The sequence below is a fragment of the Anabrus simplex genome, chromosome 9, assembly GCF_040414725.1.
Source record: "Anabrus simplex isolate iqAnaSimp1 chromosome 9, ASM4041472v1, whole genome shotgun sequence".
Taxonomy (NCBI): Eukaryota; Metazoa; Arthropoda; class Insecta; order Orthoptera; family Tettigoniidae; genus Anabrus; species Anabrus simplex.
The window spans coordinates 36,247,754-36,268,178 of NC_090273.1; the positions used below are offsets into that span (position 1 = coordinate 36,247,754).

The window sequence follows — 20,425 nt, forward strand, 5'->3', positions numbered from 1 at the left end:
AAGAAAGAAAGAAAGAAAGAAAGAAAGAAAAAATAAATAAATAAATAAATAAATAAATAAATAAATAAATAAATAAATAAATAATAAAATCAAAGGGATCAGGGTCGTGAGTTTCATGTAGCTATCGGCGGTTGTCTCGAGCGAACCACCAGCGAGGTACCTCCGTTGCTAGTTTCGCAGCCGGATATACGGCTAGATCTATTCCGTGGATCCAAGGTGAACACGGATGCCTCTGTTCAGCGGAGGTATTTCCAGGACTTCGTTCACCAGTATCTAGCCGCGAGAAATGTCTTCACGGATGGATCTAAGATTTCAGAAATTATGGGATGTTCTTTCGTCTCCGATAATATTAGCACGAAGGTATCGTGTTCCGGTGTCTGTAACATGTACAGTATACCGCGGAGCTTTCCGCCATCTTAAAAGAGGAAAGGGACCACTTTCTCGTGTGGACCGACTCGATAAATTCTCTGCCGTCTATTGACACTTATTTCCCGCAGCTCCCACTGATACAGCAGATTCATGACCTTCTAGCCAGGTTGTGTGACCCTGGCACCAGAATTACTTTCGCGTGACTCGCAAGACACGTTGGGATTGCGGGAAATAAACTTGCGGATGTAGCTGCAAAATAAGCGGTACTTTTATCACCTAGACCTGTAAATGAGCCAGCTGTCCAGCCTCGCGGTGTAGGGGGCGGCAACGCGTACGCCTGTCACCTGGCGGCCCCGGTTTAGGTTCCCGGCCGGGTCAGGGATTTTTAATTGTAATGATTAATATCCCTGGCCTGGGGACCGGGTGTTTTTGACGTCCTTAATCTTCCTTTCCTCACACACAACATTCCACACTACCGCCATTCCAATTACACGTTCATACAATATGGTATCAGTAGGGGCAAAAGATCCACATGGGTCGACGCCCCGAACAAAGAGCATTAAAAAAAAAAGAAAGATATATGCCAGCTAGGGATATTTGTTTTCAGCTACGTCGAACCATCTTGGCGTCATGGGAATCGGAGTGGCTAGCTATCCGAACTCCCAACAAGCTGAGAGAAATTAAGAAGACAACTGCCGTGTGGCGGTCCTGTTTCCGGTCTTCACGGAGAGAGGCCGTAGTTTTGTTGTGTATTCTGATAAAGGAAGGAGGAAGACTGCGCACTGTGACAGTAGATTATTCAAGGGCATGTACATTTCACGTGTCCGGCTCCATGGCTCAATGGTTGGCGTGCTGGCCTTTGGTCACAGGGGTCCCAGGTTCGCTTCCCGGCAGGGTCGGGAATTTTAACCTTAATTAGTTAATTCCGCTGGCACTGTGGCTGGGTGTAAATGTCGTCTTCATCATCATTTCATCCTCATCACGATGCGCAGGTCGCCTGGGGGAGTCAAATCAAAAGACCTGAATCTGGCGAGCCGAACTTGTCCTCGAACACTCCCGGCACTAAAAGCCATACGCCATTTCATTTCATTTTTCATTTCAAGTGTTTTGTTACGCAGGGAATAAATATTTTTAATTTATTTTAAATTCCTTTTCTACTCAGTTTGTACAGAGAGGACGATCACCTAGCTGCACATTCTCTTAAAATAAATCACCACCAACTACACCTGATTGATTGATTGATTGATTGATTGATTGATTGATTGATTGATTGATTGATTGATTGATTGATTGATTGATTGATTGATTGGAATGAATGAAGGCCCCATCTAGCGGCGAGGAAAGGAAATGTGCCGACTGCCGAAACCTGTCGCGCTCCCGGGGCAATGATAAATGACTGACAGATGAAATAAAATGTTAATGGAGAGTGTTGTTGAAATGAAAGATGACAAGGAACACCGGAGTATGTTCAATAAATTTCCAATTTCTTTGAAATCATTTAGGAAAAGGCTACGAAAGCAACAGATAGAGAATCTGCCACCTGGGCGACTGCCCTAAATGCAGATCAGTATTGATTGATTGATTGATTGATTGATTGATTGATTGATTGATTGGACCGGTGACCACGATTCCGCTAGCTAAGTCCGGGAATGCTTCCACTTATATTAATCCCCTTTGGATGGGGAAGCTAGAATATTCCACACTATCCGCTGTCTGTCGTAACAGGCAACTAAGATGGGCCTCAGGGGCTCTCAACTTGGGAGCGTGGGTTGGTGACCACGGGGTCCCTAGCTGAGTCCTGGAATTGCTTACACTTACTTGTGCCAGGCTTCTCACTTGCATCTATCCTATACGACATCCCTTGGTCAACTCTTGTTCTTTTCCGACCCCGACGGTATTAGAGCACTCGAGGCCTAGGGAGTCTTTCATTTTCACGCCCTTTGTGGCCTTTATCTTCCTTTGGCCGATACCTTCATTTTTGGAAGTGTCAGATCCCTTCAATTTTTTTTCTCTCTGATTAGTGTTATATAGAGGATGGTTGTCTAGTTGTGCTTCCTGTTAAAACTGTACCGGGAGGAACACCTCAATGCCGCGCATTTAAGATTCAGCGCCTAAAAGAACTCCTCTATTGGTAAAACAGGGAAACTGAAACTACACCAACTTGGAACTTTACTCAGAAGATGTCACCACAGAAATATGATGTAAATTTGTTATTGTGAAGTTTCCTAACCTGTGTGAATATCTACTTGTTTTGTTTCACATTCATCAAGAAGTTTGGACATTCTTCCACAGAGGACACCACTAAAAAGTATGTTTTTGCACCCTGGTGCGAGGTATAAGAAGTTATAATTTAAAGAAGTTTTGTATTCATAAGTTTTTTCTGACTGATGTTCATTTATTTTTGGGTTGGCAATATTTCCTTTTTATTTCCGCCAGGTTTGAATTTAGCCAATCACGAATTTCTGTAATTAATTTTCAACCTATCACACGCTTCTTGTTCGATTTTCTGTGTTACTTTTGGATCTGCCACTTAAATTAAGAGGGCGTGTCCTGATTCCTCCTGAATGATCTGGAACCTTCCCTGAGGGTTTATAAACTGCGGCTTTTCACGTCTCTTGGACAATTGATCGTCATCTTATTCAGTGTGTGTGTCAAAGCAGGAGGCGGGCGGCCTCTTTCATCGGTCAGCAGTACATCTACAAGGTAATGGCCACATAACATCTTTCTTTCCTGCTTACTCCGCAGTTTAACCCGAGGGAAAGGTCCGAATCGTTAACTATGTAACCTGCCTTTCTAAAAATGTAACTTTTTGCCAGCTAATGTAAAAACTTCATAAATCTTCAACTGTAAATCGGGGATAGAGTGTGATGTACCCTCTCCGAGCTCCCCTTCATCTAGGTTTGAGGTGATTGCATTTCATAACTGTTTTTCATTCTGTAATTGGTTAATGTAACTCCTATACGAGTCACCTCAGTAGTTTGGGAATAGCCCCTGTTTCGTCGGCCTAGAGCCCCTTAGGTTCTTTTAGTGTTCATATCTAGGAGTGCAATTATATGCTTCCATTCAATTTGTGTTTCGGGCCATTTACTTAACCTGTTCTTTTCCACCAAAAGGCCCTGTAGGTTGGGTACTAGATACCCCTGTATAACATTACCTTTTAATTTGTAAGTTGTGCGTTGATGGCGAGTGATTGTAGTTTTCTGACATTGCCTTGAATAGGCTAGAAGAAACTGAGAGCCTGTTAGCTCTTTTTCTAATTTTGTGATTGTAACGAGTGCCTCTGGAAGGCTAGATATTGTATTTTGGGAGCAAGTGCTCCATGAATTAGGGGATTTCTGCCCTTGGGTAAATTGGTGCTCTTTGTAAATTTGACCTTGTAGCTCAGGAAATGTAAAGCTAGGGGCTTAAAGCTCAAGGTGTTAAGGTTCTGAATCTTGGATTTTTTTCCCAATCTTGTTCAATGATTGCTACTTGTACCTGCAATATTGTCATGAAAATCTTGTCATGTGTGAAGTTCTGAAAATATAACCTTCAGTTTAAATTTTAAATTCTATTCTTGACATTGTAGTTAAACCCATTCACCCCAGCACCTTCTTTCACCTCTGCGTTCCATGAAAAACCCCGGAACAAAAACAATAATCACCACCACTTCTCTTCCGAAGTAGAAGGTGATGATGATGATGATGCTTGTTGTTTAAAGGGGCCTGACATCGAGGTCATCGGCCCCTATGAAATAGAAGGTTTAGGCTTGCGAATACTAAGATGTCGCCGGGCTAAGACGCTGTTTTTCTGAGCCCAACTTGTCAGGTTCGATCCTGACTCAGTCCGATGGTATATGAAGGTACTCAAATACGTCAGGCTAGTGTCGGTAAATTTATTGGCACGTAAAAGAACTCTTATGGGACAAAATATTCATACTCAAAGAATTGGAAAATGGATTCAGTCAAATGGACTCTGTGGCACTATCTGCGAAGAGAGATTGAAGATCTCGCACAACACCGTTACAACAAAGGATCGATATTGTTCCAGGAAAAAATCAGGCACTGATCAAAAGACGTGAGCAGGAGGAATTGGAAGCGAAAGAAAGGAAAATACGTAGGGAATTTTCGGGACCCAAAATAATAAAGATGTTTGGACGAAGAGAAAAAATGAAAACCTCTATCGGAATATAGAGAAAATTAAATACACAATTAAAAGAAGACTCAATTTTATGGTCAATGCCAGGCCAACTAAGAAGATTTTTGGTTACATTGCCAAATTAAAACTCACCATCGATTGGCTGGAAGAGATACGATGGGATCTACCAACAACAACTCATGTACGCATAGAGAAAAATCTGACAATTGTGCTATGATGCGGATCAAATCAAACTGGAAATGAATAGCCATTTACCTCATCTTTGGAAACTGAGCAACTCGAGGAGAGTCCCCGCACAGAACTGAACTAGTTACATGGTAATGAGATGAACTGTTAATTACCATTCGAGGTGAAGTATGCCGAGAAACCGGTATTTAGCGGACTGGTTCAGAGACCGCAAATATGCCCCATGGACAAACTCAAGGCTAAAACATGTGAGCAAAGACCATCTTACATAATAACAATGCTCTCCATGTTTTTATAGCGGCTCCTACAGCACCGCAAAGGAAAATAGTTGGTGGCCTAGTATTCGCTTGACAGAGAATTCGGATTTATCTTTTACTGGTCTCGTACGAATGGACTTTGTAATCATCCTACCATATCATTAAGATTTTATTAATAGGGCCGGGTGTTTTAATTTTCTCCGACCTGGCCTTTACTTCCTGTGGGTGGAGGCAGTAGATCACGTCCACGGTATGCCCTGCCTGTTGTAAGAGGTGACTAAAAGGGGCCTCACCGAGTGAGTTGGCCGTGCGGACAGGGGCGCTCAGCTGTGAGCTTGCATTCGGGAGATAGTGGGTTCGATCCCCGCTGTCGGCAGCATTGAAGTTGGTTTCCAGTGGTTTCCCATTATCACACCAGACAAATATTGGGGTTGTACCTTAATTAAGGCCACGGCCAAGTCTTTTCCACTCCTAAGATTTTCCTATCCCATCGTTGCCATACGACCTATCTGTGTCGGCGTGACGTGAAGCCAATTGAAAAAAGAGAGAGAGAAATAAAGGTGGGTGGGGGGGAGGGCACCAGGAACTATGAACTTGGGAGCGTGGGTTGGCGATCATGGGGCCCTTAGCTGAGTTCTGTTATCGCTTCTACTTATTTATGCCAGGCTTCTTACTTTCATATATGTTATCTGACCTGCCTTGGTCAGCTTTTGCTCTCTTTTGATACCGACGGGAACAGATTTGCAAGGTCTAGACATTCTTTCATTTTAACGCTCTTCTTGTCCATTCCCTTTCTTTTTCGAATCTTTCAATCTTCGAAGTGTCAGACGTCTTCCGTTTCACATGTGATTAGAATTAAGAGAACCGAGATCGATATCTGCAATCGCTTAAGTCCGGCCAGTATTCAGTATTCGTGAGATATTGGGTTCGAACCACACTGTCGGCAGCCCTGAAGATGGTTTTCCTTGGTTTCCCATTTTCACACCAGACAAATGCTGGGGCTGTATCTTAAATAAGGCCACGGCCGCTTCCTTCCTACTACTAACCCTTTCCTGCCCCTTCGTCGCCATGAGATCTATCTGTCGGTGCGACGTAAAGCAGCTTGTCATCAGAATTAAGAGAGGGTGGTTGCCCAGTTGCACTTCCTCTTAAAACAATAATCACCACCACCGCTTTGTTGGACAAACACTGAATAAATATTCTACGTGCCGACAGCGTACGGCATAGTGTGTCGAAGATACATTTTTTGTCCTTCAAAATGCCGACTTTCATTGCCATGCTTCAACCCAAAATCCGGGCACCGTAGGGCATCATTCGGCATTATTGTCTCTAAGCGGTGACAAGTATTCACTCACGTTTATGCATGAGGATACGGTAGATGAATTTTACTGTACACGAGGGACGCTCCTATGGACATATGTACATGTTTCAAGGTGACATACACACCGCTGTGATCACAATCGCTATTGGCTGACATCCAGTCTGTCGAACAGAATCAGTCAACCTCAACCTTATCCTCCATAATCGAGATGAGCCAGTACTGCAACTCATTCTTACTTTGTCAAGAGACACAATCTCGGTTCGTCTCTTAGTAGAAATCCCCCGCAGGTGGGGACGGTAGATAACATCCGCTATCCACTGCCTGTCGTAGTTGGCGACTAAAAGGGGAACTCCTAAAGGGTCTTAGCTTGGGAGCTTGGGCTGGTAACCACGAGACCCGTAGCCAAGCCTGTATTGTTTCAACTTATCCCCCTATGGGTGGGGACGATAGAATAACACCCACGGTATCCACTACCTGTTGTAAGAGGCGACTGAAAGGGACCCCAGGGGCATTGAACTTTGGAGCGTTGGTTGGCGACCACGGGGCCTTTAGCTGAGTTCTGGTATTGCTTCCACTTACTTGTGCCAGGCTCCTTGCTTTCATCTATCCTATCCGACCTCCCTTGGTCATCCCCCCGTGGGTGGGGGCGGTAGAATAACACCCACGGTATCCCCTGCCTGTCGTAAGAGGCGACTAAAAGGGGCCTCAGGGGCTCTGAACTTTGGAGCGTGGGTTGGCGACCACGGGGTCCTCAGCTGAGTCCTGGCATTGCTTCCAGTTACTTGTGCCAGGCTCCTCACTTTTATCTATCCTATCCGACCTCCCTTGGTCAACTCTTCTTCTTTTCCGACCTCGACGCTATTAGGTTTGCGAGGGCTAGGGAGTCTTTCATTTTCACGCCCTTCGTGGCCCTTGTCTTCCTTTGGCCGATATCTTCATTTCTCGAAGTGTCGGACCCCTTCCATTTTTCCTTCTGATTAGTGTTATATAGAGGATAGTTGCCTAGTTGTACTTCCTCTTAAAACAATAATCACCACCACCACCACTCCCTTGGTCAATTCTTGTTCTTTTCCGACCCCGACGGTATTAGAGCCCTCGAGGCCTAGGGAGTCTCTCATTATCACGCCCTTCTTGTCCTTTGTCTTACTTTGACCGATACCTTCATTTTTCGAAGTGTCGGATCCCTTCCATTTTTCCGTCTGATTACTGTTATATAGAGGATGGTTGCCTAGTACTACTTTCTCTTTAAACAATAATCACCACCACCACCACCACCATCTCCTTAAATCTCCCGATGAAATTTACGTCAGGAAGGGCATCCGGTCATAAAAACCCGCCACGACAGATTCATCTCATACCCGACTCCGTAGAGAAACGGGACAAGGGTTGGACAAACAAAACATTACTGTAAGAAATGTTACGAGATTTTAGGCCATTATCCAATTAGGTTTATAGCTCCCAGAAATATTTATCTCGTATATTACTTTTAAACAACAATCACTACTATCATATTCACAAATTTGGAGAAGGGTCGTACTAGGCAGTACTTAAGTTGTATAATATAATTTGTAACGTAGGTGGTATAATTGTGTCATTCAGACCCTAGATAGTTACTACTACATTAAACAATGTTTTCTTAATGTGTTGTTATTTGAATTTAATTCTTTTTAAAAGTAGGTTTCCAATCATGTAGCAACAAAACTTAAAAAAGAGAAAGAACAAACCCTGCAGCAAATGCAACAATACTAAAACGAGGCTCCGATAAAGAGGACCTTTCTATTTTTTCGAAAATATCTGAAGAAAAGAACGTCTTTTCTTTTGCTAGTGATTTAACGTCGCACCAGTACATCGAAGGTTTTCGGCGACGTAAGAATGGGAAATGGCTAGGACTGGGAAGGTAGCGGCCGTGGCCTTAACTAAAGTGCAGTCTACGTGATGTGAACATAGTAAACTAGGCAAAACCATTTTCAGGACTGCCGGCGGTGGGATTGGAATCCTGCACCTCCCGAATGCAAAATCACAGCTACGAGACCCTAACTGCGTGGCCAGTTCACTCGGTACAATTTTTGTGATCATTTCTCTGCTATGCAGGTCTTTTATAAATAACCTCCCTACAATATCCAATACTGCTAGTGATAATCTTAAAACTGTGGCTGTGCAGTTTTAGTCACGTACCTATTAGATTGCATTCGAGAGATTGTGGGTTCGAACACCACTGTCGGCAGCCCTGAAGATGGTTTTCCGTGGTTTTCTATTTTCACACCAGGCAAATGCTGGGGCTGTATTTTACTTAAGCCCACGGTCGCTTCCTTCCCACTCATATCCCGTCGTCGCCATAAGTAAAGCAGAATGTAAAATATATGAAAGTATATAATTATATAAATAACCTAAAATCGGTCAAATAAAGAGAAGTACAGGAAAACTCAAAATATAATTATTACATTTTGATGTTAGAGTGCACATTTTCCTTATCATTAGTTTTATGTTAGAGTGCACAATTAACACACACGGTACCCCCTGCCTGTCGCAAGAGGCGTTAAAAGGGGCCCGTGCGGCTCTCTACTAGGGGCGTGGGTTGGCGACCACGGGGCCCACAGATGAGTCCTGGCATTGTTTCCACTTACTTGTGCCAGGTTCCTCACTTTCATCTATCCTATCCGACCTCCCTTGGTCAACTCTTATTGTTTTCCGACCCCGACGGTATTAGAACATTCGAGGCCTTGGGCACTTTAATTTTCACGGCTTTCTTGGCCCTTGTCTTTCTTTGGCCGATATCTCCATTCTTCGAAGTGTCGGATCCCTTCCATTTTTTTCTCTTTGATTAGTGTTATATAGAGGATGGTTGCCTAGTTTCACTTCTTCTTAAGACAATACTCGCCACCCACCACCACCACCACCACCACCACCACCACCACCACCACCACCTTATCACTATTTTCGTATTAGAGTGCATAATTTTCCTTATCACAGAGCACGCTACTACTCTCATGTCAGAGTGCACAATTTTCCTGCCGGGCTGAGTGGTTCAGACGGTTGAGGCGCTGGCCTTCTGACCCCAACTCGGCAGGTTCGATCCTGGCTCAGTCCGGTGGTATTTGAAGGTGCTCAAATACGTCAGCCTCGTGTTGGTAGATTTACTGGCACGTAAAAGAACTCCTGCGGGACAAAATTCTGGCACCTCGGCGTCTCCGAAAACCGTAAAAGAGTAGTTGGGGCCGTAAAGCAAATAATATTATTATTATTAACAAATTTCCTTATCGCTATTTTGATGTTATAGTGAACGATTTTCCTTATCACTATTTTGATATTAGAGTACACAATTTTCCTTATCACTGGGTACGCTGCTATTCTGATGTTAAAGTGCACAAATTTCCTTATCACAGGCCACGCTCTTATTCTGATATTAGAATGAACAATTTACCTTAAAACAAGGTAAGCTAGTATTTTGATCCTAAAGAGCACAAGTTACCTTACCATAGGGTAAGCCACTACTTTTTTTTTCATGTATATAACTACAAATTCAGCAGGACCCTGGAAGGAGAGGAGTTGGCCGCGAGTAAGTTTGGCACCCGTCTGACAGATGTGTGGTATCAGTTGAGGGATAGTCATATTCAACGTCCAGTCTTGAACCTTGAACTTTCGAACGCTGTCTTTTCTATCCTGATGTAGCCTACTATCTATTGTGGTCGGGTATGAATATGAGCGTTAGAAGTTTAAACAGTGCATGCTCTCCACGACTAAACATAAAGAGCATTACTTTAATGGTTTTGTCGAATAACGAGACGTTTGCATACGTTCCATCCTATTCTATTATGTAATGATAAGATATACGAATTTCCACGAAATAGTTTTGTCTTGCACGACCACCCTAACGTCTCTCCCTCCGTTTGTCCACGGAGAGGCAACCATTTGGTATGCGGTGCCAGTCCCCCACACACCCAACAGTCCGGATGTTGACCCAAAAGCCCTCAGTTCTCTGCAGACCGTAGAGTAATGAAGAACTCCGTGGTGGTGACACTCTTGCTGCTGTCAGCGGTCGTTTGCCTAGCGGCGGCTATCAGACATCGTGGTAAGTCCATATCCAGTTTCTACATCATCATTCTTAAAGATATTTAAACAGTGATGGGAAAAATACAAGGAAAAACGAATTAGGATGAATTACAATTACCTAAGAAATATTGTCCTCGATTACTTTCAAGAAGAAAGCAGAAACCTTACAAATACAGTTACTTCACAGAACAGCAGTCTTACGGAAGTCACTGATATCTTTGCATGGGACTAGAACTTTGCAAGGAAAACGATATTACTTCATATTTCTTTTAGCATAGATTCATTAAGTGGCTATCATCACTAACCTCCTGTGGCTGGAGGTGGTAGAATAACACACAAGGCATCCCCTGCCAATCGTAAGAGGCGACTAATAGGGTCCTCAGTGGCTCTTAACTTGGGAGTGTGAGGTAGCGAACACGGGGCTTTTAGGCGAGGCATGGAGTTGCGTCCACTTGCTTGTGCTAGGCTCCTCACTGTCCGACCTCACTTGGTCAACTGTTGTTCTTTTCCGACTCCGATGGTATTAAACCCCTGTGGGTGGGGGCGATAGAATTAACACCCACGGTATCCCCTGCCTGTCGTAAGAAGCAACTAAAAGGGGCCCAAGGGGCTCTGAACTTCGGAGCGTGGGTTGGCGACCACGGGGCCCTTAGCTGAGTCCTAGCATTGCTTCCACTTACTTGTGCCAGGCTCCTCACTTTCATCTATCCTATCCGACCTCTCTTGGTCAACTCTTGTTCTTTTCCGACCGCGACGCTATTAGGTTTGCGAGGGCTAGGGAGTCTTTCATTTTCACGCCCTTCGTGGCCCTTGTCTTCCTTTGGCCGATATCTTCATTTTTCGAAGTGTCGGACCCCTTCCATATTTTCCCTCTGATTAGTGTTATATGGAGGATGGTGGCTTAGTTGTACTTCCTCTTAAAACAATAATCACCACCACCACCGATGGTATTAGATTGCGAAGCCTAGGGAGTCTTTAATTTTCACGCCCTTCGTGGCTCTTGTCTTTCATTAACCATGCCTTCATTTTTCGAAGTGCCGGACTCCTTACAGATTTACCCCTCTGCTTAGTGTTAATAAAGAATGGTTGCCTAGTTGTACCTCCTCCTAAAACAATAATCACCACCACTGCTATCATCGCTAAGTGAGACTGAACATCATACCTTGGAACTTTCAAATTATTTTTCCGTAATTTTTATTTTAGGTTAGTGACTTCTAGCATTTCAAACGATATGCCATTTGCTTTGCAAAACAATTGGTTCTTAAATTTCTCGTCGCAAAAGCTAATTACATCTTTACATTTGTTGACAAGATGACTTGTGTTCATTTTTTTTAAAAATTGCTTTACGTCGCACCACACAAATATATCTTATGGCGGCGATTGCAAAGGAAAGGGCCAGGAGTGGGAAGGAAGCAGCTAAGGCTATAATTAAGGTACAGTCTCGGCATTTGGCTGGTGTGATCCCCCTGTGGGTGGGGGCTGAAGAATAACACCCACGGTATCCCCTGCCTGTCGTAAGAGGCGACTGAAAGGGAACCCATGGGCTCTGAACTATGGAGCGTGGGTTGGCGACCACGGGACCCTTAGCTGAGTCCTAGCATTGCTTCCACTTACTTGTGCCAGGCTCGTCACTTTCATGTATCCTTTCCGACCTCTCTTGGTCAACTCTTGTTCTTTTCCGACCCCGACGGTATTAGGTTCCCGAGGCCTAGGGAGTCTTTCATGTCCACGCCCTTCGTGGCCCTTGTCTTTCTTTGTCCGATACCTTCATTTCTCGAAGTGTCGGATCCCTTCCATTTTTTCTCTCTGATTAGTGTTATGTAGAGGATGGTTGCCTAGTTGTACTTCCTCTGAAAGCAATAATCACCACCACCACCACAACCACCACCACCACCATCATCTAGGTACCTCATCCAGCACGGGTGAAACTACTAATTGTGCTGTAGTATAACTGTTCAATTTTCCTTCATTATAACTTAATTGCCTCCCATTTCTGCTTTCATACGATTTATATCGATTGCTAGAATGCAATTATTATTGGAATGTAACGACTGCAATTTTATTTCAAGACGTAAATTACGAGTAAATATTACATTTTGTAAAACGTAACGATTACAAGTGAAACTTATTAAAAAAGTATTCGTTTCTAGTAATTCGATTATTTTTACTCAATGACTTTCCAACTCTGTATTTAAATATGTAAATACATTTCTAGAAATATCTAAATACAGAATATCTTAGATTATTCATCTCTGATCTACATGTAGATCTACATTATTGATACAGGGTATTAACACATACTGTAGAAGTTAAGAGAGCTTTCTTAGAGAAGGTTGTTCTTAAAGCCAGTTATTCGAATCAAAGTATCAGTTCACTACTTTCGACATTGTTCGCATATATAAGACTAGTTTTACTAGCCGTTACTGGCGGGTTATTGAACAGCTCATAATCATCAGGTTAGCTGGAGAAGCTAATTAAAAATGTCGAGTGATGCTCGTCGAAGATGGAATATTAGCGTGTACATAAAATTCACGAATATCTCCATAATTATAGCCCACACCGTAAAAATACAGACAAAGCAAGACTGAATATTGTGTATAGCGTTAAGATAGAACTAATATTTCCGAACATATTTGGAAGTATGTTTGAAAATTATTAATTGCGAATATTTCCTTTATTGAACGCCGTATGGTAAAAACGCATAAAAGTAATATCCAGAGCCTGTTTTTAGTCATTCGACACGGCACCCCCTGTGGGTGAGGGCGGTAGAATAACACCCACGGTATCCTCTGCCTGTCGTAAGAGGCGACTAAAAGGGGCCCCAGGGGCTCTAAACTTTGAGCGTGGGTTTTCGACCGCGGGGCCCTTAGCTGAGTCCTGGTATTGCTTCCACTTGTGGCAGGCTCCTCACTTTCATCTATTCTATCCGACCTTCCTTGGCCATCTCTTGTTCTTTTCCGACCCCGACGCTATTAGGTTTGCGATGGCTAGGGAGTCTTTCATTTTCATGCCCTTCGTGGCCCTTACCTTCCTTATCCGATACCTTAATTTTCGAAGTGTCGGACTCCTTCCATTTTTCTCTCTGATTAGTGTTATATAGAGGATGGTTGCCTAGTTGTACTTCCTCTTAAAACAATAATCACCACCACCACCACCACCTGTGGGTGGGTGCGGTAGAATAACACCTACGGTATCCCCTGCCTGTCGTAAGAGGCGACTAAAAGGAGCCCAAGGGGCTCTGAACTTTGTAGCGTGGGTTGGCGACCAGGGGGCCCTTAGCTGAGTCCTAGCATTGCTTCCACTTACTTGTGCCAGGCTCCTCACTTTCATCTTTCCTATCCAACCTCTCTTGGTCAACTCTTGTTCTTTTCCGACCCCGACGGTATTAGGTTTGCGAGGCCTAGGGAGTCTTTCATTTTCACGCCCTTCGTGGCCCTTGTCTTTCTTTGGCCGATACGTTCATTTTTCGAAGTGTCGGACCCCTTCCATTTTTCTCACTGATTAGTGTTACATAGAGGATGGTTGCCCAGTTGTACTTCTTCTTAAAACAATAATCACCACCACCACCACCACCTTATGGGGGAATGGTAAGATTGGAAGTGCTAGACAAGGAAGAGGGAAGGAAGCCGCCGTGGCGTTAGTTAGGTACCATCCCGGCATTTGCCTGCAAAATAAGTAGGAAGCGACGGAGAACCACTTTAAGGATGACTGAGGTGGGAATCGATCCCTTCCTCTACTCAGTTGTCCTCCCGAGGCTGAGTGAACTCCGTTCCAGTCCTCGCACCACTTTTTTTAATTTCCTGGCAGTGCCGGGAATCAAACCCGGCCTCCGGGGGTGGGAGCTAATCACACTAACCACTACACCACAAAGGCGTATTTGAAGTAACCTATGAATGACATTTTGAGCAGCTAACGTTTGTGTGCCCGATCCATGTTATCATGTTGCATACCTATCTATTTGTGGTAATTGTTTGATATTGAAATCTCATTTTGTCAAGCGACTTATGACTGAACACACACACGGTATAGGTCTACCGTGAGAAAAGATTTTTTTTTCTTTACCGTTCTGTCATAAGACGTAAGTTCTTTTGACGGAAGCAAGAAATGCGGCATAACGTTAAAAGAGAGAGTAGGTCAAGCCTTGTAGTGATGAGGTAACCTTGCTTCCGGATGACTCCAGGTACATACAGTTGAAATTACTGTGTGTTCAGTGAGCACCGGGGCTTCACACAGGACAACAGAAGTATGAGATTAGTCCTCACTATCATACATGCTAAGAAGCATACCTTGTCGCATTTTAACTCTCGCCTAACACCTCTGTACCGGCAACGGGGCGTCAGCTGAGTCCTAGGTTTTAATTGTGTATGGCTCCTATAGTTCATCCTTTCTGTCGAATTCTTCTGATTAACTCTTCTGATCCCAACATCTAATAATAATAATAATAATAATAATAATAATAATAATAATAATAATAATAATAATAATAATAATAATAATAATAATAATAATAATAATAATGTTGTCCTTTGAGTCATCAGTCCACACACTAGTTTGATACAGCTCTCCATGCCACCCTATCCTGTGCTAACATTTTCATTTTGTCATAACTACTACAACTTACATCTGCTCTAATCTGCTTGTCATATTCGTATCTTGGTCTACCCCTACCGTTCTTACCGAATACACTTCCCTCAAAAACCAACTGTACAAGTCCTGGGTGTCTTAAGATGTGTCCTATCATTTTATTTCTTCTGGTCAAATTTACCCAAATCGATTCCCTCTCACCAATTCGATTCAGTATCTCTAAATTCGTGATTCTATCTACCCATCTCACCTTCAGCATTCTTCTGTAACACCACATTTCAAAAGCTTCCATTCTCTTTCTTTCTGAGCTAGTTATCGTCCATGTTTCACTTCCATACAATGCCACGCTCCAGGCGAAAGTATTCAAAAACATCTTTCTGATTCCTATATCAGTGTTCGAGGTGAACAACTTTCTTTTCTTAAGAGGCCTTTCTTGCTTGTGCTAGTCTGCATTTTATGTCCTCCTTACTTCTACCATCATTAGTAGTTATTTTACTACCCAAGTAATAATAATCATCTACTTCTTTTAAGACTTCATGTTCTAATCTAATATTCCCTGTATCACCTGACTTTTTCGACCGCACTCCATTATTTTCGTTTTGAACTTATTTATTTTCATCTTGTATTCCTTCTCCAAGACTCTGTCCATACCATTCAGCAATTTCTGCAGATCTTTTGCAGAGTCAGATAAAATAACATCATCGGCAAATCTCAGGGTTTTGATTTCCTCCCCTTGGACTTTGATACCCTTTCCGAATTCCTATTTGATTTCCTTTATCGCCTGTTCTATGTAAACATTGAAAAGGAGAGGGGAAAACTGCAGCCTTGCCCCACTCCTTTCTGGATTGCTGCCTCTTTTCGAAAGCCCTCGATTCTTATCACTGTAGACTGGTTTTGTATAGATTATAAATAATCCTCCTTTCTCGGAATCTGAATAATAATAATAATAATAATAATAATAATAATAATAATAATAATAATAATAATAATAATAATAATAATAACAATAATAATAATAATAATAATAATAATTGTACCGGGAGGTACACCCCAACGCCGCGCACTTTAATCAGAAGATGTCACCACCTAAATATTGAGTAATTTTGTTTTTGTGCTGTTTCCTACCCTGAGTGAATTTCTACTTGTTTTGTTTGACATCAAGAAGTTTGGATATTCTTCCACAGAGGACACCACTAAAAACTATCTTCATGCACCCTGGTGCGAGGTATAAGAAGTTATAATTCAAAGAAGTTTTGTATTCATAAGTTTTTTCTGATTGATGTTCATTTATTTTTGGGTTGGCAATATTTCCTTTTTATTTCCGCCAGGTTTGAATTTAGCCAATCACGAATTTCTGTAATTAATTTTCAACCTATCACACGCTTCTTGTTCGATTTTCTGTGTTACTTTTGGATCTGCCACTTAAATTAAGAGGGCGTGTCCTGATTCCTCCTGAATGATCTGGAACTTTTCATGAGGGTTTATAAACTGCGGCTTTTCACGTCTCTTGGACAATTGATCGTCATCTTATTCAGTGTGTGTATCAAAGCAGGAGGCGGGCGGCCTCTTTCATTGGTCAGCAGTACATCTACAAGGTAATGGCCACATAACATCTTTCTTTCCTGCTTACTCCGCAGTTTAAACCGAGGGAAAGGTCCGAATCGTTAACTATGTAACCTGCCTTTCTAAAAATGCAACTTTCTGCCGGTTAATGTAAAAACATAAATCTTCAACTGTCAATCGGGGATAGAGAGTGATGTACCCTCCCGAGATCCCCTTCATCTTGGTGCGTTTCATAACTGTTTTTCATTCTGTAATTGGTTAATGTAATTCCTATACGAGTCACCTCAGTAGTTTTGGAATAGCCCCTGTTTCGTCGGCCTAGAGCCCCTTATCCTCCTGTGGGTGGGGGCGGTAGAATAACACCCACGGTATCCCCTGTCTGTCGTAAGAGGCGACTAAAAGGGCCCTCAGGGGCTCTGAACTTTGGAGCGTGGGTTGGCGACCACGGGGGCCCTCAGCTGAGTCCACTTACTTGTGTCAGACTCCTCACTTTCAGCTATCCTATCCGACCTCTCTTGGTCAACTCTTGTTCTTTTCCGAACCCGACGCTATTAGGTTTGCGAGGGTTAGGGAGTCTTTCATTTTCACGCCCTTTGTGGCCCTTGTCTTCCTTTGGCCGATATCTTCATTTTTCGAAGTGTAGGATCCCTTCCATTTTTTCTCTCTGATTAGTGTTATATAGAGGATGGTTGCCTAGTTGTACTTCCTCTTAAAACAATAATGACCACCACCACCACTAGAGCCCCTTAGATTCTTTTAGTGTTCATATCTAGGAGTGCAAGTATACGCCTCCATTCAATTTGTGTTTCGGGCCATTTACTTAACCTGTTCTTTTCCGCCAAAAGGCCCTGTAGGTTGGGTACTAGATACCCCTGTATAACATTACCTTTCAATTTGTAAGTTGTGCCTTGATGGGCGAGTGATTGTAATGTTTGGATATTGCCTTGAATAGGCTAGAAGAAATTGAGAGCCTGTTAGCTCTTTTTCAAAATTTGTGATTGTAACGACTGCCTCTGGAAGGCTAGATATTGTATTCTGGGAGCAAGTGCTCCATGAATTAGGGGATTTCTGCCCTTGAATAAATTTGTGCTCTTTGTAAATTTGAGCTTGTACCTCAGGAAATGTAGAGCTAGGGACTTAAAACCCAAAATGTTAAGGTTCAGAATCTTGGATTTTTCCCAATCTGGTTTAATGATTGCTACTTGTACCTGTAATATTGGCATGCAAAAATTGTTAAGTTTAAAGTTCTGAAAAGATAACCTTCAGTTTAAGTTTTAAATTCTATTCTTGAAATTGTAGTTAGACCCATTCACCTCGGCACCTTCTTTCACCTCTGCGTTCCACGGGAAACCCAGTAATAATAATAATAATAATAATAATAATAATAATAATAATAATAATAATAATAATAATAATAATACAAATAATAGGCTTGGTCAAACACCATTCAAAACAAGAGAGTCGCTTTCTTTGGTCATCTGACATGAATGCCCAGCTCCATGGCTAAATGGTTAGCATTCTGGCCTTTGGTCCAAGGGGCTCTGGTTTCGATTCCCGGCCGGGTTGGTGATTTTAACCTTAATTGGTTAATTCCTTTGGCCCAGGGTTTGGGTGTTTGTGATGTCTTCAACATTAGAAATCATCTCACGTAGGGGCCCATCTTCACAGACATGCAGGTCGCTTATAGGCCGTTTACTAGGAATAGACCTCTACCAGGCCTCTCCGGAGGCCGTACGTCTTGATTGCCGGTATTATCTGACATGAATGAATTCAGGGAGATTATCCAAAGGATCTTTGCCTACTTTCTCGAGAAGAACAACATAGACCCTGAATCACTGAAGTAGTGAGGATCACATGTGATTACGTTCGGAAATGTCATCCTCTTCGCAAGAAAATTGGTGGACCCCGTAGTTTCTAGAAAAGGTCCAAACTCAAAAAAGGCCAGAAGTGGACTGAAGGGAGAAAAGAAGCTCACCGAGGGTGAATGCGGGAATACTGGGGAAAGCAGTTGAAATGACGTGGTCTACAGCTGGCCGAATGGTAGTAAAAATAATAATAACAAGAAGAATAGATTGGTGAAGGTCTTTCGATCTGATACTCGAGGTTGGGGACCTACCTAGATAGATAGATAGATAGATAAAGAATGGGTGAACCCTGCCTTCGCAGGGCTCCACACGTAGGTCTGTGAAGACCCTTTGTGTCCCTTAAACGGGTTTGCCTAGTCCAGACCTAGTGCTCCTATAAAGGATACCAGTGTCCGGATGTTGGCATTCCTGATGTCTTCCAGGCTCACGAAATGTGAGCCAAGGTATCGATGTCTAGTGCTTGCAAGAGCCTCACACTGACATAACAGGGACCTACCTAACATGAAATCTAATATTGAAGACGCCACACACACACTCCTGTTCCGAAAGCCAGAGGAATTGACCATTGGAGCTTAAAATCCCAGACCCAGGCAGGAATCGAATCCGGGACCCATTCAACCTGCATGCTAACCAGTTAGCTACGAAGCGGAACGCCAATTGATGTGCAAGTGGGGGTTAAATTATATCCACAAAATCCCAGGCCGTCGTTAGATGCATGAAAAAGGGGCAATCACTCATATCCAGAAGCTTTTAACTTGAGACGGTGGTGGTCACCATTGTTTTAAGAGGACGTACAACTAGGCAACCATCCTCTATGTAACACATGAGAGAGAAAAAATGTAAGGGGTCCGATACTTCGAAAAATGAAGGTATCAGCCAAAGAAAGACAAGGACTATGAAGGGCGTGAAAATGAGAGTCCTTAGGCCTCTATATCTAATAAGGTCAGGGTCGGAAAAGAACAACAGTCGACGAAGAGGGATCGGATAGGATAGATAAAAGTGAGGACCCTGGCACAAGTAAGTGGAAGTAATGTCAGGACTCAGCTAAGAACTCAGTGGTCGCCAACCCCACGCTCCAAAGTTCAGAGCCCCTGGGGCCCCTTTTATTCGCCTCTTAGGAAAGGTAGGGGATACCGTGGGTGTTATTCTACCGCCCCCACCCACAGGGGGATTTCAACTTGAGAGCGCATTTGACGACTACGAGTCACCTAGCTGAGTCTAGCATTGCTTTGGGGCGCTGGGCTTCTGACACCAACTTGGTAGGTTCAGTCCTGGTTCAGTTCGGTGATATTTGAAGGTGCTCAAATACGCCAGCCTCGTATCGGTAGGTTTACTGGCACGTAAAAGACCTGCGGGATTAAATTCCGGCATCTCGGCGTCTTCGAAAACCGTAGAAGTAGTTAGTGGTACGTAAGGCCAATAACATTATTATTACTAATATTGCTTCTGCTTACACCGGGCGAGTTGGCCGTGCGTGTAGAGGCGCGCGGCTGTGAGCTTGCATCCGGGAGATAGTAGGTTCGAATCACACTATCGGCAGCCCTGAAAATGGTTTTCCGTGGTTTCCCATTTTCACACCAGGCAAATGCTGGGGCTGTACCTTAATTAAGGCCACGGCCGCTTCCTTCCAACTCCTAGGCCTTTCCTATCCCATCGTCGCCATAAGACCTATCTGTGTCGGTGCGACGTAAAGCCCCTAGCAAAAAAAAAAAAGCTTCTGCTTACTTGTATTAGGTTCCTCACCTTCATCCCCCTGTGGATGGGGGCGGTAGAATAACACTCACGGTATCCCCTGCCTGTCGTAAGAGGTGACTAAAAGAGGCCCCAGGGGCCCTTAACTTGTGAGCGATGGTTGGCGACCGCGGAGCCCTCAGCTGAGTCCTGGCATTACTTCTACTTACTTATGCCAGGCTCCTCACTTCCATCTACTCTATCCGACCGCCCTTGGTCAACTCTTGTTGCCGGGCTGAGTGGCTCAGACAGTTAAGGCGCTGGCCTTCTAACCCCAACTTGGCAGGTTCGATCCTGGCTCAGTGCGGTGGTATTTGAAGGTGCTCAAATACGACAGCCTCGTTTCGGTAGATTTACCGGCA

At 43.4% G+C, this 20,425-nt stretch overlaps 1 protein-coding gene across 1 annotated transcript in view; it reads left to right on the forward strand.

Moving 5' to 3' along the window:
• The first annotated feature begins 10,263 nt into the window (after window positions 1-10,263).
• The window catches only part of LOC136881009 (phospholipase A1 VesT1.02), a 42,731-nt gene continuing 32,569 nt past the window's right edge, over window positions 10,264-20,425 (forward strand). The window contains exon 1 of the mRNA XM_067153589.2: window positions 10,264-10,339. Coding sequence (XP_067009690.2) covers window positions 10,264-10,339 — 76 coding nt within the window. The remainder of the gene's footprint in view (window positions 10,340-20,425) is intronic.